This window comes from Nerophis lumbriciformis, linkage group LG06, assembly GCF_033978685.3.
Source record: "Nerophis lumbriciformis linkage group LG06, RoL_Nlum_v2.1, whole genome shotgun sequence".
In the NCBI taxonomy this organism is placed as follows: Eukaryota; Metazoa; Chordata; class Actinopteri; order Syngnathiformes; family Syngnathidae; genus Nerophis; species Nerophis lumbriciformis.
Window position 1 is genome coordinate 41,158,571 of NC_084553.2, and position 21,665 is coordinate 41,180,235.

Below are 21,665 nucleotides of genomic sequence, written 5' to 3' on the forward strand. Positions count from 1 at the left end.
CTCCCACTAATTCAGCGTTACAGTGAGTTGTATTTTTCATGCATTTATTTTTGCTGTATTTATCTGGCACAAGTGGAATGCCGGTCCCTGGAAATAATGCCTACATTAAACCGATCTGTGGTGCAAAAAAGGTTGGGGACCACTGCTTTCAGTGACGTGCGGTGAACTAAACACCAGGTGAGGCATAAATACTTTTGGAGGTTTTTTTATTTTTTTATTTTTTTTACTTAAATTCATATATGCAGCTCTAATCATTGTTGATTTAGGTTGCACATTAGAATAACAGGAAAAAGAAGGGAGTAATTCGCTTTCATAAAAGGGTTATGATGATATTATGATATGATAAATGGGTCCAAAAAGTATTTGATAAAGTTGTTATTAAATACTTGTTGGTCCCATATGCTTTTAACAAAATAAATAAAGTATTGTGAGTGTGTCTTACCTTTCTGTATATGTATCTGAAGCAGCAATAGCTATCCTCCATGAAAACCTACTTTGTATGATTACATTCATTTTGTCTTAAAGTCCAGTTTAGAGAAGTATTTAATATTGGATACAGTATATAATCCTCCATATTGGCAGACACATTCATTTAATTCAATTTCATTCCAAGCAATAAAACAATATTTTTGCATCTGACAAAAAAACACCCACAAACACTGGCTTACTCTAATAAAAATGTCATGTTTGTTATAAATACAGTTAAAAAAATAATTTAAAAAAAGCTGGCTTTCGCTGGAGAGACATGTGTCTGCTAGCTTGAGTGTCCCCACTTGGCGAGTCAGAGTACTGCTGAGGCATTGAACTGCAAGTTGACAATATATCGCCCCCTACCTTGAGGCAGAGGTACTTGCTGCCTCATGGCCTGCCTTTTCCCTGTGGCAACAAGCACGCGCGCACACGCTCAATACACTTTGTGTGTAGCGTGGAGGCACCACCTGTGTCTGCCCTGTTATTTTCATCAGGAAACACAGAATTTTCCGCGATTTTGACTAAGAAAATGATCAAAATATACAGGAACCACTCCAAAATCACATAGAAAGCATAGACCAAAAGAGAAATATTAAAACGTATTTAATTTTATTGCTTAGTTTTTGAACATCTCATGGTCTTGTTGGCAAGGTGAGGCACTTTCTGACTTGCCTCCCCTGACAGCATGTCACTGACTGCTATACAGTCCAGCTTAAGAACCTACCAACAAGTAAGTGGCCATTGGGGAAGAAAACTATCTTGATTTGTAGTTCAAAGTACTCTGCTATTTACAGTTAGTTCACTAAGAAAAATGTCCATGAGAGTCTCTTCGATGTTTTTTTAATTATTCTCCGTCTTTTTTGTATGTATTATTTTTATTAGTGATTTTTTCTTTTTTTGCGTGTTGCAATTCAAAGCAACACAATTACGTTATATAACCACTTGCTATTAAATATTTATTTATTTATAATATTTTTTTGTTTTTAAAAGTCAAACTTTATGTGAAATTGTGATTTTCTGCGCTGGTCGAGCCCAGTGACGTCACCGCTGCGTCGTCTTTGCGCAAACAGGCGCTCCTAAGTGCTGGCCGCCCCTCCCACTTTCTGCCTGCCTGCCTCCTGCCTGCCTGCCACAGAAGACTCGAAAAGCCACCAACAACCTATTTCATGACGAAGTAGTTGCTTCAATGTCTCTTTTTTCTTGCTTTTACCGCCCTTTCGTCGCCTTTCCCGTCAACATGTAACCCGAGACTGCTTCATGTGGCGTCGACTCTCGGCTACACGGTAACTTGTTGTGTGTGGTGCTAGCTAGCTAACTGTTTATTTACCTTTTAATTAGCTTGTTAGCCGAGGAAGTTAGCGAGCAAATGTGAAACAACGTCTTTATGTTCAAGCCAGAGACTTAACAAAAAGCCAGACAACCAATAGTTTGTCAAGCTAAAACTTAAAACATTTTTTCTAAAAAGTAGTTTAAGAATAATGTAAGACTTGTGGTGACTGTGTGTATGTGTCTTCACTAACCTTGCTGTGTGTTTACAGCCTCCACAACCTCCAGTATAATAAAGACAGCTCTTCTGAGAAGATGGATGCGTGAGCTGCTCAGAGACACAGAAACCCAGAAAGAGGCCTCTGGTCACTCGCTCAGCTGAGAGGAGACAGTGCCACTTTAACAAGTTGACATGATTGCCGAGGCAGAAGGGAAAGGACCTCCAGCTGCGGAGTCCACAGCAGCACACATGTCTTCTTGTAACACCCAGCAGGTACAAAGTGGGGCGTCCGTGTCGTCCCCGCCTGGGGCCCCCTCGCAGGCCCATGTCTCCACCACCACTGAGGAGGACGACGAAAGTGAAGATGAGTCGGACATCCTGGAAGAGAGTCCGTGTGGACGTTGGCAGAAGCGCAGAGAGGAGGTAATATGTGTTTGTGTAACTATTCTGCTCCTAAACCGCTCCACAGACAAGGGTCAAAATTGTTGCACAATACTGTATGTCGCAAGTACCCCTACTGTGTGGTCTGTGCTATTAAGTTGTCTGACAAATACAACACATGCTCGTTGTGGCTTGTGCAGCCCTTTGAGATACTCGTGATTTAGGGCTATATAAATAAACTTTGATTGATTGATTGGTTGATGCTCGTACTGTTACTCGACCCCAAAGTTTGATACCCAAGGACTTAAAATGTCTCACTCAGCTCAATGCACTAAGCAAAGCAACACATTTATTGTAACAGTAGGACAGGGGCGTCCAAACCTTTTCCACCATGAGCCGCATACTGAAAATGAAAGAATTCTGTAGACCAATTAGTTATTAGTGTTAAATTCGATATACCTCATCAACATTGAATTTTCTGAACTTGTCCAATGGCCATTACAAAATTAGCTGCGGGCCAAAAATGTCTCCAAGCTGCACTTTTGACACACCTGCTTTCGGGTGTTTAGCCACAAAATTTGATAAGTCTTTGAACATTTGTTTAATGATCACACAACTTTGACGATATCTCTATTACATGTATGCTAGCATGTCTTATTAAATAATTTGGACCGTAACATGTCCTAATATTTCCTTATATTTCCTCATCTAGTGACTGGGCTTGTTATGTTTGGGGTAAGGTATTTATTGGAAGACAGTATTTACGTTAATATTTCATTTTTATTGCGTTTGTATTATTTTTGTCCACAAAAAAGCACACTTGATTAGAAATAATATAATAAACTATGATCATTTTTAATGTGATAGTAAAATTCTATTACCCATTCTCTGTCCAACCCTATTCTAACTCCAAAGCCCTAATTCCTTTTATGTCATTGATGACTCTTTTTTTCTCTCAAAATTTTGAATCTAAAACTAAATGGTCAGCTTTACAGATGCCATGTCTGCTCTATATGTAGTGTTTTTGGAAACAGTTTCGATGCAACACATGGTGATAGCACCATTTCCTCAACTTTTTTCTTGAGGAGAGGAAATTAAGAGTTTATTGGGAGTTGTGGTGTTTATTTAGTATTAACCTACAGTATTAGAGCAGAGGACATATAAATACATGACAAAAAAACAAAAGCGAACGATAAGTATTTTTCGTCACATATTCCAAGCTTGATGTGAGCATTGTGCACCACTATGGACTATCGCCATGACAACACAGACAAACCTTCTAAAGTTTTAACAATTAAGTATTTTATAGCAACAATAGGTTTCCAGGAGCACGTTTTCCATGCTGATATATTCTCATATATTATAACCGCGATGCTTACATCACTGTCACATCACCAGGTGAGGAAGCATTGGACAATTCAGGGTAACTGTAAAATCTTCACCAAGGTTAATGGAGATCAGAACAAAGTACTTGTTGACAAAGACATGAAGGACCTGAACAAAATATTTCAAATATTATATTTATTGTAATTTTTTTCTCACATCCAATACATACTGAAAACTCAAAATACAGTTTCTCTGGAACAAATGTCCAAGCTGGGGAGGAGTGGTCGTCAAATCAATGTTTCATTTCAAAAACCAGAAAAGGAAAAATGACATGTCAAAGAGATGCCATGTTGTCTTTACAAAACCAAACACTTCAAGTTCCTCAGCAAAACAACTCAAGTCGAGATAGGGGGAAAAACCGGCACTGACTGATTTATTTGATGTATCATATTTATTTAAATCTGCAGACAATACCCTACAATGACAATGTATTTTTTTGTTTTTTTTAATTGCTAATTTTTTTGTTTTTTAAAAACTAAAATTTCACATGTACATAAGTATTCCCAGCTTTTGCACAAAACTTTGTTGATGCACCTTTGGCAGCAATTACAGCCCCAAGTCTTTTTTAATACAATGCCACAAGCCTGGTACACCTATCTTTGGGTAGGTTCGCCCATTCCTCTTTGCATCATCTTACCATTTCTTAGTAAAGGTTTGCCAAAATGCACGTGAAAGACTCTCAGACTATGCGAAACAAAATTCTCTGGTCTGATGAGACAAAGATTGAAGTATTGGCGTAAATGCCAGGCATCATGTTTGGAGGATACCATGCACCGCAGGCCAATACCATCTCTACAGTGAAGCATGGTGGTGGCAGCATCATGCTGTGAGGATGTTTTTCACCGTCAGGAACTGGGAGACTTGTCAGGATAGAGGGAAGGATGAACGCAGCAATGTACAGAGAAATCTGGATTAAAACCAACACTTCCCATCCAACCTGATGGAGATTGAGAGGTGCTGCAAAAAGGAATGGGCAAAGAGAAATGGGCGAAACTGCCCAAAGATAGTTGTGCCAAGCTTATGGAATCGTATTCAAAAACAGTTAAGACTGTAATTGCTGCGTAAGGTGCATCAACAACGTTTTGAGCAAAGGCTGTGAGTACCTACAGTATGTACAAGTGATTTTTTTACATTTTAATACATTTGCAAAAAATAATTGTAAAACATTTCACATTGCCATAATCTGTAGATTTTTGAGGACAAAAATTAATTTATTCCATTTTGTAATAAGGCTATAAAGTAACACATTTTTACAACACATTCTTCTCTTTGGAACCTTACATTAACTTAACCTAAACATGTAAACAGTGATAGTGTGAATTAATTTATAGTAAAATACATTGATAAGAAGTAGGACTAAATACTAATTTTCAGTCAGATATGTTGAATTGTGCAAATGTAAATTGTGTAAATGAAACATGATGTTTCTCATTGTAAATTGTTAATAAACATGTCAGAAAAAAATTCATAACCATAGTCATGCGTGCAGGGGGAAATCAGTACATAATGTTACATTCTGTAACATAATTACTTAAGTTAGTCGCGCTACAGTCAGCTGGAGAAGGAAGCATTTGTAATCCACAACGTCTGTTCTTTTATTTGGTCAATGTCATTCCATACACTTACGATTTGTTTGCTGTAGGTGAATCAACGTAATGTGCCTGGGATAGACACCGCCTACTTGGCCATGGACACTGAGGAAGGGGTTGAAGTAGTGTGGAATGAAGTAATGTTCTCAGAGAGGAAGAACTTCAAACTTTTGGAGGTGAGGCAAAATTCATAGCAGAGAATCAACATGCTCTCCTTCTGTAGCAATCATGTGCATGCATCCTAATGGTTTTGTATGTGCATGGCATGTTCAGGAAAAGGTGAAAGCAGTATTTGACAACCTAATACATTTGGAGCATGCAAATATCGTCAAGTTCCACAAGTATTGGATTGACACCAAGGAGAACCGGGCGCGGGTGAGATGTGTATTACAATTACAATAATTGCTAAGTTGAAAGAACATACAGTAATACCTCAACTTACGAGCTTAATAGGTTCTGTGACGTAGCTTTTAGCTCAAAACACTTGAGTCTCAAATCAAAGTTGCCCATTGAAATGAACTGAAATCAATTTAATCGGTTCTTGGCCCCCTAAAACGGCACAAATCCCCCATGTAGATGGATGTACATGCCTTTTAAAAAGAAAAGCAAACGTTTAGATAATATGTATTGTATGAACAACAATACAATATAATGTAATACAAACCACTACAGTAATTTTATGAAGTAAATGTAATAGTTATGTACAGACATGGAGAGTGGAGTTCTACGGTATCTTCCTCCAGCTGCATCTTCGTCAAACACACCATCAGCACCTTCTCCAAATTTTCATGGGTGATGTGCCATTTAAATTTTATTGTAATGTCTTTAGCATGATACGCTCTGATTGCTTCAAGTTTTTGATAATTATTTTATCTAATTAATTAATATTATCCACTTCTTAGCATTGGCCTTTATACTCACTTTCTTCATTTCCCATGGTTGGAAAACAAACTTATGTTGTTTTCTAGCCAGAAGCTAATGCTAGCGTGTAAGACCAGATGTTTTGGGCGGATTTCACGGGGATCACAGTGACATCTGGATGTTTGTAACTCAAAATTTTGCTTGCAACTTAAAGCAAAACAATTAGCCAAGAAGACAGTTCTTATCTCAAAACACTCTTAAGTTGAGGTACCACTGTAGTTGTAGGGGTGTTGTTTTTCCTAATTTTCTTCCTCTTCTTCCTCAGGTGATTTTTATCACTGAGTACATGTCATCAGGAAGTTTGAAGCAGTTCCTGAAAAAGACCAAAAAGAATCACAAGGCCATGAATGAAAAAGTAATAGCTGTCTGTAATTAGCTTAGAAAGCCAAAGCATGTACATAACATTGTTGGAGATTGAGGATTGTGTGTTGAACTTTTGATAAAGGCCAAGAGTAGCACAAATGTTTGCAGTACACACTTCTGGTGCACCCCATGCATCCAGGACTACTACACAAAGACTGGAATAAAAACCGGTTTGTATGCAGGAACACTGTGCTGCATACGGTGTTATCTCAGTACAAGTATAGACATATTTTTTTGGAGCCATTAAGTGCTTTAAAGGCTGACTCTCAATGCAATTATTTTCTTTTCAAATACGATTTAAAGAGGCTGTTTGCAACTTGCTCACAGTTACATTTTTCAAAGCAAAAAATATAACAACACCATTGGCTAGCTTATGTTACCATCAGTCGTTTAACAGCACACTCTTTTCTTTTTTTTACAATTGTCTATATTTTTCATGTTTATGTAATAACAATTTTTACTGGTCCAAATAAAATGATTGGTGTTTACGGCAGTCACTCACTCTGTCTTGTCCAAACATACATGCAGGTAGCACGTGCACACATACTAAGGAAAAGTCAAAAGAGAAGCAAGGAACAATTTGCAGTCATCTTGTTGTTGAGATAGATTATACATTGAATGACCGCTAAAGCTAGCTATCCAAATCGCTGTCATTAGCTTACACCCAAAACTAATGCACGTGTTACGTACGTACATAGTTACATCATTACGTCGTAGAAGCCATAAGAGCGCAGGATATAACGCTTAAAATACATTGGAAAGTTATCGCCCTCAAGATATCTGTGTGTGTGTTGCAAACGGCCCCTTTAATAATAATGCAGCTAAAAACCATCAAAATCTATTTGAAATAGTATTAACATTTGACATGTGTGCTGCAATGCTAGTGTTTAGTCACAGTTGATGCAAGGTGTTGTAATTTCCTTTCAGAACCACCTTTTTTTTAATATAAAGAGTGTTCCTTTTCTAGGCTTGGAAGAGATGGTGCACACAGATCCTGTCGGCTCTCAGGTTCGTTTCATGCTTATCCATTATCAATGTCGTCTGCATGTAAATAATGTTTGTTGTTTTGTTTCTCTGTCATGCAGTTATCTGCACTCCTGTAACCCGCCCATCATCCATGGCAACCTGACCTGTGACACCATTTTCATCCAGCACAATGGCCTCATTAAAATAGGATCAGGTAAAGAAACCACCATCCTTTCTTGATGTGTGTGTGTGTGTGTGTGTTTACAAATTACTGGACACCAAACACAACACGAGCCACTATTTTTCAATTTGTACACATTTGACTTTTAGATTTTCTTTCTCCATTTGGTCTGCAGTGGCTCCAGATACTATCAACAACCATGTGAAAACCTGCCATGAAGAACAAAAGAACCTCCATTTCTTTGCACCAGAGTACGGAGGTAGAGAGCAATTTACAGTAACTATACCTTTTTGTAGTAATTCAGTAATATAAAGGCTTTATTTAGCAGTATTATTTCATTATATTCACAGTTGCAATGTATTTCAACCTGCTTGGATTTTTAATCTTACTGGATTATATGAAGTTCAGCACATATTACTCCCCTCACTGTGATTTAGATTTATGTCTAAATCCCACCTTTCTGTGTTGACATTGACTGGCTTTCAGTTACTGTTTATGTATTATTGGGAATAGCTGTCATTATTGATAGTTTCTTTACTGATTGATGGGGTGAATGCTGAGCCTTGCTAATTAATGTTACATAAAGTTGTTTTTTAATTTATCCGGTGAAATGTTAGAAAGAGATGCTTAATATTTTGAAAAAAATGTATCTACTGGAAGTAGAACATTACAAATCATATCATTTCTATTTGAATTTATATAAAAAACAATACTTTGAGAATTTTGAGAAAAAGTGCAACAGGTCAATGGAAAATCCAACTATAAGGATTAGTTTCCCTTGTAATCTGTTGTCTTGTTAAAGGCCATCAGTGTATGAAGTCATATTTTAGATGCTGCTGTTATTTGGTGTAAAACTAACGCAAAAATAGTGTAACACAGTTCAGACACAGTAATATTGTAATGTAATAAGTAGTTCCAATTAAATTCAAATGACAAGATTTAGTCAAATTACTCAACACAGGTATAACTAGTCATAGTGAATAGAAAAATCCAATAACATACAATACATATTAATATTTGTGCTCATACATGATTATTTTTCTAAGTAAAAAATTGTTACACTTTCACATTTAGGCCTTCAAGGTAAGACAGCGGCAGGCCCAGCCTCTGAATTGTCTTTCACAAACTAGGTTGCGTGGCGTATGCCTGTTTGTTTCTGAACATGTTGCCAATATCATGTTTGTTGAAAAATGTTTTATACAACATGGCTTGCTAGCCTGTTTAAAGTAAGTGTGAAGCATCACTATTTTTGCTGATCAAACATTAAACTGCAGAAAAAAGTTAAAGGTGAGCCATGCAGTACTCAGGTGTGTAAATCGGACTCCAAAGGGGTCCGTACCTCACCAATCATGAACTTCACTGCTAGTTTAGTGGACTACTATACAGCCACACATACTTCTTGTACCGCCTTCCACCCACAGGGGTTGCTACAGAGATGTTTTCAGTTAACTTGTACTCTGCTGCTAATCTACTGGATAAGAATGGAATTTGCCTCCCTCATTCTTATTCTTTGTTGTTTCTTTGCAGCTGTCGCTGACGTCACCACAGCTGTTGACATCTACTCGTTTGGCATGTGTGCCCTCGAGGTGAGAAGTTACCCACAACATAATAAGGAATGAGTTGTTTATAATTCCAAAACAATATGTTAAGACAGACAGTGTGTGTTGCAGATGGCTCTTTTGGAAATCCATGGAAATGGGGAGTCTTCGTTCGTTTCTGAAGAGGCCGTCATCACTGCAATACAGCTGCTGGAGGATCCACTGCAGAGGGTAAACCCAAAGAAAACAAGACTCAAACATATGCTAACTCTTTAAAAAAGACAGACTGACGGTTTGAAACTCTGAAGAATTGCAAGTCAAAAATATTGTTTGGCTTTGTGTGTGTGCATGTGTGCGTGTGTTTTTAGGAGCTAATACAGACATGCCTGGAGTGTGACCCATGTACGAGGCCCACTGCCCGAGAGCTGCTTTTTAACCAGGCTCTGTTTGAAGTGCCACTACTGAAGCTACTGGCTGCTCACTGTATTGTCAGCCATCAATGTAAGCGTCTAACAAACACTAACAATAAAACTTCATAAAAGCTGTATTAACTGTGCAGGCAATGTGAAAGTAACATTTCAACATCATCAAGTGTACAACCACTGTTCACATGCAGACTGATATTTGCAGATTGTTTTTTGATTGTTGCCAATTGTCCAGACATGATCCCTGAAAACGCCCTGGAAGAGATCACCAAAAACTTGGACCCCAACTTAGTCATAGCAGACAAGAAAGATGATGTCCAGCTCAAGTACGTAATCTCTCCATCTGTGTCATTGTCTTTTGATGTTTTTTTTGAATATGCGAATGGAAATTATATTTCTTATAATGTATTTCCCTTGTTTGTTGTTTTAATATCTGTAGGCTTTCACAATTTCCAGCCTTGGAGCTTGATAAGTTCCTGGAAGATGTACGGTATGTCATTTTCTGATTAAAAAGAGGCATATCTCAACAAATCTAAACATTTTTGAAAGCCAATCATATTCAGTAGTGAAGTTCAAAAATGGAAACTCTTCAATTCTATAGATTACTACACACTATGGTTGTCTTGAAACCAATACATTGATACCGATACCAAAATGTATATTGATACTTTTCGATACTTTTCAAAATATAGGGGACCACAAAAAATGTCATTATTGGCTGCATTTTAACAGAATATATTACGATTCATTAAACATACATTTCGTATTGCACTCAAAGGACAATTTTAGAAGGTTAGAATTAAAATTAAAAGGCATTAAACACACTGCACTTTGCTTATTGCACTCAAAGAACAATTTAAAATTTTCCATATTACATATAGTCCGCCGTAATATAGGATTAGGTTACATTAGAATAGAACGTTTTTTTGACATTGTATTTAATGCTTCATGATTTTTGTTTGCCACTCTTGGTCTGTGCTCTAAGACTAATGCAATCATTAATAAATACTCACAACAATACCCTGGCTATAAGACATGAAGCAGGTAAAACACACTGTTAAAGACAATACACAAATTGTTGGAATTTGTTGCAAAATTCTGTCATTTCACTCGCATTCGTTTGCGCTGCGTGGGCGGTTTGGACTGCGCTAATACTTGGCAACAAGCTAAGCAGCTGTGTGTGCGTATATGTGCACAGCAGCGAAGCTAGTTATCTACAGTATTACTTGTTGCTCTTTAAACTCCTTGTGCAGGTCAGAATGTTTGTTTTTTAAAGGTGGAAATACTAATCGCTACATGAATTGCCAGCTGAAACTGAACTGAACCTTTGGAGAGGCATGTTTTAAAGCAGAGCTTACAGCACTTCTGTGTTTAAAGCATAACCAAATTGTGGGGCCGCGTGGCTCGGTTGGTAGAATAGCCGTGCCAGCAACTTGAGGGTTTCAGGTTCGATCCCCGCTTCCACCATCCTAGTCACTGCCGTTGTATCCTTGGGCAAGATACTTTACCCACCTGCTCCCAGGGCCACAAACAGTTGTTTAAATATAACTTAGATAATGGGTTTCGCTATGTAAAGCATCTTGAGTCACTAGAGAAAAGCGCTATATAAATATAATTCCCTTCACTTTATCGTTTGTTTTGAAGCCAAAATATCTCCATATTCCGCTTTGCGCACCTCTTTATTAACCCATAGAAATGCTGTTTTTTTCGCCTTCTTTCCTCTTCACACTGTTTCTGCTTGTATGCACTCTGTGTGCGCGTGCTGACACATTTTACATGCACCTCGGCATAGCAACGTCACCGCCACACGGCAGCATGCGGATGGAAAACAAGTACCGGTATTTTTCAAAGGCAGTATAGTATCGTTTTCAATTCATTAGTATCGCGGTACTTTATTTGTACTGGTATACCATACAACCCAACTACACACGGAGTGAAATATTTTCTGAAAATATTTCTTAATCATTTTGATAGTTATAGTTTACAGCTAGAAAAAAAAAAAGTATATCATAAAATTAGAACAATTTTTAATTAGTTAAATCATGTAAACTAGTAGTTCACACTTTAATCCAAAAAATTTTACTACAAAAACTTCCTGGGTCTTTAATTGGTTACTTTGTCCTAATTAAACTTTTGACACGATATCAAATACATTTTAACATTCAAATTGAGGGTGACTGTATTGTTACAACATTTTGCTCACAAAATATGTAATTGTCCAATTTTTCCACATGAGGGCAGCAATGACCTGGTCTGTGCTTTCCTTTTCTTTTTTATCTTGCAACCGTGTTTGTAGTATGTACTGTCATTCAATTGTATTACAATTCCATATTGATTTTCTTCTTCAACATTTTTGTATTAATTTATATGTTGTATGTATTGCTGTTCATCTGCCAATTCATCACTACTAGTTTGGATTATTATTCCTTATTCAGTATCTGTCATATTATGAACATTTTTCTACATTTAAAACACTTCCCCTGGTCTACATCGTCCATCCATCCATTTCACTTCAGTGGTTCGCAAACTTTTTTTCACCAAGTGCCACTTCAAAAAACACTTGGCTCTCCAACTACTACCATAATGACCAACAATAAATTACAGAACCAGAGTAGGCCTAAATATTCATTAAAAACAAGGCAGAGGTTTATTTAGCAAGTATATTTTATATTTTTGGCCACTGTAACATTACACAGTTTGAACAGTAACACTGTGTTTGAATATTTAATTGATCAATTGGTTTACCACTAGATCAGGGGTCGGCAACCCACGGCTCTAGAGCCGCTTACGGCTCTTTAGCGCCGCCCTAGTGGCTCTCTGCAGCTTTTTCAAAAATGTATGAAAAATGGAAAAAGTTGAGGGTAAAAAAAAAAATTGTTTGTTTTAATATGGTTTCTGTAGGAGGACAAACATGACACAAACCTCCCTAATTGTTATAAAGCACACTGTTTATATTAAACATGCTTCACTGATTCGAGTATTTGGCGAGCACCGTTTTGTCCTACTAATTTTTGCAGTCCTTGAACTCACCTTAGTTTGTTTACATGTATATCTTTCTGCGACTTTCTAGGACGTGTTTTATGCCACTTCTTTTTCTGTCTCATGTTGTCCACCAAATTTTTAACGTTGTGCATGAATCCATAAAGGTGAGTTTTGTTGATGTTATTGACTTGTGTGGAGTGCTAATCAGACATATTTGGTCACTGCATGACTGCGAGCTAATCGATGCTAACATGCTATTTAGGCTAGCTATATGTACATATTGCATAATTATGGCTCATTTGTAGCTATATTTGAGGTCATTTAGTTTCCTTTAAGTCATATTAATTCAATTTATATCTCATGACACACTATCTGTATGTAATATGGCTTTGAATTTTTTGCGGCTCGAGACAGATTTGTTTTTGTATTTTTGGTCCAATAAGGCTCTTTCAACATTTTGGGTTGCCGACCCCTGCACTAGATGAAGCCTGCGCACCACTAGTGGTACGCATACCACAGTTTGAGAATCACTGGTCTACATAACAAGTAATGGTAGTTCTTTGGTCAAAATTGTGCAGATTTCTTTCTGCAGACCATCTTCACGCCACTTTCTCTTCAGAATGCGCCATTTTGTTGGCAGTCTTATTTACGTGATGAAGCCCCCCTCCAGGCCAAGCCGGCTTTGTCTGTGTCTTCTCCCTGTCAGCCATGTTTTAGTTTTTAGCACTTCCATATCAAGTTTACTGACAGTTATAAGTTAGAACTATACACTACTTTTTATTACAAATGGCAACATCATGATTTAAGGATGCATGTGCATGAACAAGTCAGTCTGCCCCACAAGAAGGGGATAGAGAAAAATAAGAAAGTTATTGACTACAACTTTGGACTGAGTTAAAATAGCGGACTCGTGCAACGCTTTTCAGGTAAACCTCTACCATATTTGCAGATATCTGCCCCTGTAACTAAGGCAAAATACATCACAATCGACTCAAATTCCAAATTTGGAGCAAATGTGGAAGAATGCAAGATTGTTTTATAAGTATCTCTTTCATGCCTCCATGGTTTGATTTAAAAATTTTGTGGCGAATGGGGATCACAAATACACAAAAACAGGTACCAACAGGTAAGAAAATTTGGTTTTGCGGATCAGAGATATTTCATGATTTTGATTTTAATTGCCTTATTGTGGGATGAACATAAAGACTTCTTATATATTAATCTATAGCAACCATCGGCTATGTTTTTCCTCATCTTTCTTTTGTCTCCCCCTCTGTCAATTAGAAACGGTATTTATCCCATGACGGCATTCGGGCTTCCCTCTCCAAAGCAGCTCCAACAGGAGAATGTTCAATCCCCAGTTGTCATTCCTTTGGTCAAGTCCCCCACACCTGAGCCTGCAGAACTGGAGACACGGCGGGTGTGTATGATATAGTTCTACATTATACATACATACATTATACATAAAGAATATTCAGCTTCCCATCTGTCTCTCCTGTAGGTCATCCAGATGCAGTGTAATGTTGACCTCCTTGAGGAGGGAGACAAATATCATGTAAGTCCACATACACCATTTCATCTGTAGTTTACTTCGATGTCATTGACCAGCTAGTTATCAAATGTGTGTGCTTGTCTTTGTTTAGCTGACGTTGCTGCTGAAGCTGGAGGATAAGCTAAACCGACATCTAAGCTGTGACATGTTACCTCGTAAGCTCAACTTCTCTACGTCACCCATTGTGTAAAAATAAAAAATACAACATTTTATATAAAGGTAATGGTGGTAAGGAATTTTAAATATAACCTATATTAGTGGGCCAAAGTATTATACCGGTGGTCCTCGTTCTAATAATAATAATGGATTAGATGTATATAGCGTTTTTTTTTCTAATGACTTAAAGCGCATGACACTGAAAACCCATCATTATTTCACTCAAACATTAACGAGTTCCGTTTCTAAGACTGATGTACGTTGAGTTTTAGTCTAGGTCGGAACTTAGAAGTAAACTATACCTAATGCTACAGAGGGTTGGTCTTGAACTGGATAAGATGCTACTTAACCAACAGAAAGCAATACGTAAAGCTAGACAAAGACACGTTTACAGCGCTAAATATATCTTGCGCCGTACCCCAGGCATTAATATTGGGACCAAAACTGTTCAATTTCTATATAAACTACATTTGTAAAGTTACAAAGGACTTAAAGTTAGTACCGGTATTATTTGCAGATGACACGACAGTGTTTTGTTAAGGAGCGAACACACCGAAACTAATACAAATAATACCAGAAGAAATTAACAAATTAAAGAAATGGTTTGACAATTCAGACTATCTTCGAATCTCAGTAAAACTAAAATAATGTTATACGATTACAGCAGAAGAGAAAGTCAAACACAAATACAAATAGACGGAGTAGACCTAAAATAGTATGAGAAACCAGATTTTGGGTATAAGAATAGATAATGAATGAAAATTGACAACTCGTATAAAAAATATACAACATAAAGTGGCAAGAAATGCGTCAATAAGTAAAAAAACTAAATATGTTCGGGACCAAAAATCACTCCATATTCTCTACTGCTCGTGAGTGTTACCATATACGAGTTATCGTGTAGAAATATGGGGAAATAACTATAAAAGTACATTTCATTCACTAACCGTGTCACAAAAAAGGTCAGTCAGAATATTACATAATGTTGGATAGAGAGAACACTTAGACCGTTTATTTATTTAATCTAAAATATTAAAATTAAATGAATTGGTGCATTTGCAAACAACTACAATTATGAACAAAGCAAATTATAACTTGCTACCCAAAAATGTATTACAATTCTTCTCAACAAAGAAAGAAATATAACCTTAGGGTAAAATTAAATATAAAACATTTGTATGGATGTAGAACACTTACGACCTTTGGTATGACAGTATTTTGAATTAAATTATGGAATGGGTTAAGCAAAGAAGTCAAACAAAGTACTAATATGGTCCAGTTTAAGGAACTGTTCAAACTAAGTGTTTACCGAGTACAAAAAAAGAACAATCCTGATAAACATTTAACATTTTTGTGAAAAAATACATTATCATATTCATCTCATTATGTGAATTAGAAACGTATTTAACTATTTATATATAAGAACTTTGTTATTTATTATTTATGGATTTAAATTGTGACCCAAAAGTGAACACGTGTCAGGAATTGGTGTACAAATGTGAACGGGGTTGGATTAAATAAACTCTGTTTTCTTCCTACTACTTTTCGAACATGTGATGTCATTTTGTAACTGTATGCATGTTCGAAATAAACTTAAACCCTAAACTATACATTGAATAATTTCCCTTGTGGATCATTAGAACAATTTCCCTTGTGGATCATTAAAGTTTGTCTAAGTCTAAGTCTATAAAGCTACACCTAAGCCGGACTGTACACAGAAGGACACAGAAAATCCCCCATTTATACCCTTGCTTGCCTTGCAGACTGAAAGGGGCATTGCACGGGAGGGACAGGCTAATTCAAGTCTTAATAATGAAATGACTACGCTGCTTAGTTATCACTGTCCATTTCATTGTGATGTGTATTTCTGGTCTTGTTATCCTCGTCCGGACAGAAGGGTGACACGGCAGTGTAGCTGGATCAAAAGAGATGTCAAAGACGCTTTACTGAACCAAAAGTTGCTTTATTACAAGCGAGTGTCATTATATAGGACTGCAGTTTCTGGAGGAGGTTAGGTAAAAAATAACGCACTCCTAACTTGGAGAAGCCAAACCATCCGCTTTTATATTCCTACCTCCTGTCCGTGTGTGTGTGTGCTGGGTCAGGAGAGCGCATCCTGACCATAAAGGGGATGTTTGTGTGTAAGTGACTGAAAAACAGATGCCAGTCGTAACTTAGATGTTGACATTAAGCTAAACATGTAGTCTCTTTTCACGGATAGGGCTATCACCTTTGCATACCGAGGTCATATTTTATTGCCTTTTCTTTTGTGAGAACTAATCCAATCCACACACAAATGTCAATACGAAAGGGCCCTATGTTATTATGTACCAAAACGTATATACCTACCACCATAACTGGTGGTTTGCTTTCTCCAAGATGAATATAAGCATTCACCATATGCAAAACATAATATGAGTTAATTAATTCACTTCAATAGAAGCTGATATATTTGATGTTCATCTTTGATTATGGCCGCAACATTTGAGCTACATGGAGCGGGCATGCGACTAATATTGATTGGCGTGTCACCACTTTATGAAAATCCAACAATGTTTAATTACACCTGACTTATTACTTTCACTTTCCTTTACCCCGGTTTTTTTTTTGCCCAGCTACTTAGGCACTTTCCTTTACTCTGACGCACTGCCATCAGAAGAGTTTGCCTCACACTTAGGAGACATAATTATGGAGAAAAAGTTAACTTGTCTTGTGTTCAGGGATATAGTTATATTTTTCTTTTTGATTATTAATATTGTATGAGTACATAACCATGAAACCCGGGGACCGCCTGTAATTGCTAGTGGTGATGATGGCTAGTTTTGACAGCCTGAAATAACAGCATTGCTAATTCAATTATGCTTCCCCAGCGTTAATATTCAGGATCTCTCCATATGTGTGCTGTGAGGCATGTGTGAAAGTGAGCGTGGGATGCCTGACAGAGCGTGTGACTATTTTTAGCAGAGACAGCCTCATAAAAATTCTTGCACTTTACTTTTCCACAGATTATATGCTGGAATGATAGTTTCTTGTCTTCACTCCAAGTCTTTTTAATGCTTTAAAAGCCCAAATTGAACACATCTGTTTCTAACATGTTTAGTAGAAGCAAGGATTCTCCTTTTAGACGCCATGTGGAATGGAAATGAGAGAATTAATGTACAACCTGGCAGTGTCAATGGTCAGAATAATAAGTGCAGTGGGGTGTATTGTGTAGTTTTACATACACCCACACTCCCACACATGAGTGGAACACGTTGAAGGTGTGTGGTGCACTCGGCCAGCTGACAGCTGTCGCTTCTTGTGTCAAAATCTGTCCTTCTATTGACAGCTTGCAGTTTCCTTGGTGTCAATGCCAGATTTGGACACTTAATTTGTTCTTGTTCATTTCTCACATTGCACATACTTACAGTACAGTGAACTCCACACCGTTTTTAATAACCAACACATTCCTCTTTAACAATGTCAGGGGGCAACAAGCTATATAAATATGTAAATGTAATCGCAACAGTGCCTTTGCGAAATCCTTCATCGTGAAGGCTATACATCCATCAATTTTCTGTTATGTTTATCTTCTCCCAAGCTTTTTAAAAATCCTAGAAATACTCATAAAAGTGCTGTCAATGTTTAAGTTATCAAAATTAATGTTACATTTTTGAGGTTTGGGAAACGCTTTAAGTGCCCCAAACATAGTTGACTGATGAATTTGAAAAAAAAAAAAAATGTTTTATATGATTTGATTAGTATTTTTATCATAATAAGTAATTTGTATTATTGATTAATCCCTGGTGGTGTAATGGTACACGCTTCTGCCTTTCCTGGCAGCATGGTCCGATTCAGGAAGAGCATCTGACATAAAACACCTTCATTGCAATTGACTTGTTATGGCACCCCATACCAGAGGAAAAAAATATGCAAATAATGACCAAAAAAATGAGTGAAGCTGGGATAGGCTCCAGACCCCCTCCCCCATACATGGATCTGTATATAAATAGTTAATCCTTAAATTGCTTCTCCTTCTCTGATAATGAGAAAAGTTCTCAAAAAAATGAATTAAATATGCTTTAATATCATTACATTTAAGTCACATTTAAATAGGCATTAATATTGACATATATTGTCAAGTGTTAAGCGTTAAAAAATGCTATAATTGGTACTTTTGGTATCACTAAAGATTACATTAGATATGTATTTTGTTTTAAGTCAGCACCTTGCATGGCAGCTCCCTCCATCAGTGTGTGAATGTGTGTGTGAATGGGTAAATGTGGAAGTAGTGTCAAAGCGCTTTGAGTACCTTGAAGGTAGAAAAGCGCTATACAAGTACAACCCATTTATCATTTATTTACCTGTGTATGCTTACACTAGGATTATGAATGTGAAGTTAATTTTTGTGTTGCAGATGAAAATCTTCAAGAGTTAGCCGAAGAGTTGGTGCAACTGGGCTTCATCAGTGAGGTGCGTAACTTGTGTGTGTGTGTGTGTGTGTGTGTGTGTGTGTGTGTGTGTGTGTGTGTGTGTGTGTGTGTGTGTGTGTGTGTGTGTGTGTGTGTGTGTGTGTGTGTGTGTGTGTGTGTGTGTGTGTGTGTGTGTGTGTGTGTGTGTGTGTGTGTGTGTGTGTGTGTGTGTGTGTGTGTGTGTGTGTGTGTGTGTGTGTGTGTGTGTGTGTGTGTGTGTGTGTGTGTGTGTGTGTGCGTGCGTGCGTGCGTGCGTGTAGGTGTGTATATGGTGATACTGTCAGTAAGTATGACTCCTCTCTCCTGTATGCCTTCGAGCACATTCACACGTTCCCTTTGTACTCCCACTCACTCACCATCCACTCACACTAATGTATCGGCTTTGCAGCTCACTGTGGGCGAGAGTGGATCAACTACTTGTTTCCATAAAGCAGTGCAGTTAGGTTTGCTTATATTCTGTTGAATTTTCAGTGTCAAAATACCTCTTTTTTGGCTTCAGACAGAGTACCGGTAATGTTGGATGTGAAATGGAAAAGACGCGTTATGCACCTTTTCTCAAAGCAGCTTTAATCCACAACAAAACACATCGCTATGGAGAGGTCCTCCATGTTGCAAGTTACATTGAGATTTTTAGAATAAATTGGTAATATTAGAAGAAAGTATACACTACTGAAAATACTGTGTTACACCAGCTGTATTTTCAGTCAAATGTAACTTAATAATTAGGCGTCACGGCCTGACTGAACAATGAAATGGAATGTACTGTATTTGGCTGACATGACACACTGTGTCCACACCTCATTAATATATTAAAAAAAAAAAAGGGGTGTCCAAACTTCTCCCACTGAAGACCGCATACAGATAAATTAAAGGATACATTTTGTGTATCGAATATGCTAAATCTAATGTGAATATATTACTAAGCTATCTGAAGAAAACATACATATATCCGCTTTATGTTGTAGGTTAAAAGACAAATTAGTGTAATATCTAATATATCATATTAATATTTTTCTTCACAATATGCCATGGGCCAAAAAACTCAGCTGCAGGCCGACCATGGCACTTTGGACTACCCTGGTTAGTTGACAAAAAAAGGATTTAAATTTTAGTATTTCATTCTTTGCTAATCCTTTATTGAATTGTGACATATACATTAATGCTCAAAATAATGCCACTTTATCTTCCTAAAATTAGTTTTATTTCTGTAATATTACAACTTTTTTCTTGTGATGGTAAAAATTTTTACTGTTAAAATTGACATTGTTTGTTGCAATTTAGCAGTACAACATGGTAGAAATGATTGCTGTTAAAACAAGAATTGTTTATTAATAATGCATAATCACAGGTCATTACTCGCGTGCACAATTTAGATTAACTTCAAAACACAAATTCAAATTTATCATCAGAATGTCATCCAATAATTTTTTTTTTTTAAATGGTTTACTCGAATGCCTGTTATTTATTTGCTCAAAACTTGGTACCAGTTATCGAAAGATCGGTGAAGGTTTATTTTGAAGTGAAATTTACCATTCAGCGTCGTCTCACTCATCTTTGCACTGGCATATGCATTGATCTGATCAGTGACCATAAAGCAACCTCCAGGCTCCAGGTAACCATCCACGGTTAAGGTAAAGGAGCATGCACGGTCAAAATAAATTCTGTGATTAATATGCGCATATACATGATTAATGCAAAAAAAAAATTGTATTAATCACATGAGCTATTTCCAACAGTCCTAGTAAAATTATAATTCATTAATCAAGAAGAGTATTATTTTTCAAGTGTTTTCTTGTTATTTTTAAGGTTAAGTTTGTGTGTTCTCTGTGCAGATGGACCTCAACAAAATAGCCACTCTCCTTCAAGAAACCTTCAGCCAAGCTCTGACTTAACTAAATACTCCAAAAACAATGTCTGTTACATTTTCCCTTTAAGCATTCAACATGCTGGACTTCTCATTTTTTTGTTACTGAATCTTCAATTGAATGTGACCAAACCCAGACTGTTACATCAGGGATGAAAACTTCACAAGTGCATTTAGAATAGAGTGTAAATAAGAACTTTTGCCATGCAGTGGGAGGATCTACACACACACCAAAAATTATCAATGAGCTCGGCTGTGCCTTTTGTATGCACGAGTCCACACTTTTGACTTGACTGTTACAGTAGACGTCTACATGATGACAGCACATTCCCAGCATGAAATGGTTTGTATGATACGGAAGCCTTTGGAACAAGAGTACAAGTTGTGTGGTGACAATCTTGCCAAGTATCTCTGTGGAAATGTTACTTTTGAGGGACTGTGAAATCAGTGGGTTATTTTTTGTTTCTCCACTTTAAAATCTCTTATCTCAGTTCAACTGCTTTTAACAAAAAAATAAGTGTGCCTTTCAACATCCATTAACCATCTGTACGAGTGTCATTGTTTTTATTTATGTTACAGATACTGTACACTTTCTTTGTTCTCACCATCATAGTATCTGAGCCACTTTGCAAACATCACTTCTATTTTTGCATTCATTTCACTATTAAGTTAGATCCAAGTGTTGCTGTGACATTGTGCCTTAGAGCGTGACAGACACACAATGTTATTATAAGTTATCTATCTCTATGTGTTATGGTGGTGTTGAAACAGGTTATTGTTTATTTTCCCTCCAAAGGCTGTATTTGGGATCTGTAATTGTCATGAATTATGTTTTTTTTTTGTTTTTTTTAGAATGTGCAGCTGCTCTTTGAAATGTGTGAAAATGGACGTTAATAAAGGCGGGAAAACGGCCTTTTATTCAATTCCCGCCTGTTATGCTTTCTTTGGACAGA

The 21,665-nt window shown here is 37.0% G+C and overlaps 2 protein-coding genes across 2 annotated transcripts in view; one reads left to right on the top strand and one right to left on the bottom strand.

Annotated features, from left to right (window-relative positions):
- kctd3 (potassium channel tetramerization domain containing 3) overlaps positions 1-2,097 on the bottom strand; it is a 22,056-nt gene extending 19,959 nt beyond the window's left edge. Inside the window, exon 1 of the mRNA XM_061964348.2 lies at positions 1,992-2,097. The gene's annotated coding sequence lies outside the window, so the exon portion shown is untranslated. The remainder of the gene's footprint in view (positions 1-1,991) is intronic.
- On the top strand, positions 1,567-21,635 carry LOC133608799 (nuclear receptor-binding protein-like). Its single transcript, XM_061964349.2, has 18 exons — positions 1,567-1,754; positions 2,010-2,380; positions 5,367-5,489; positions 5,587-5,688; positions 6,500-6,589; positions 7,565-7,605; positions 7,683-7,777; positions 7,920-8,003; positions 9,272-9,330; positions 9,415-9,513; positions 9,651-9,783; positions 9,943-10,033; positions 10,147-10,197; positions 13,974-14,109; positions 14,191-14,244; positions 14,333-14,396; positions 18,794-18,849; positions 20,681-21,635. Exons 2-18 carry the CDS (start codon positions 2,150-2,152, stop codon positions 20,738-20,740), a joined length of 1,569 nt encoding a protein of 522 aa, XP_061820333.2. The 5' UTR covers positions 1,567-1,754; positions 2,010-2,149; the 3' UTR covers positions 20,741-21,635.
- The last annotated feature ends 30 nt before the right edge of the window (positions 21,636-21,665 follow it).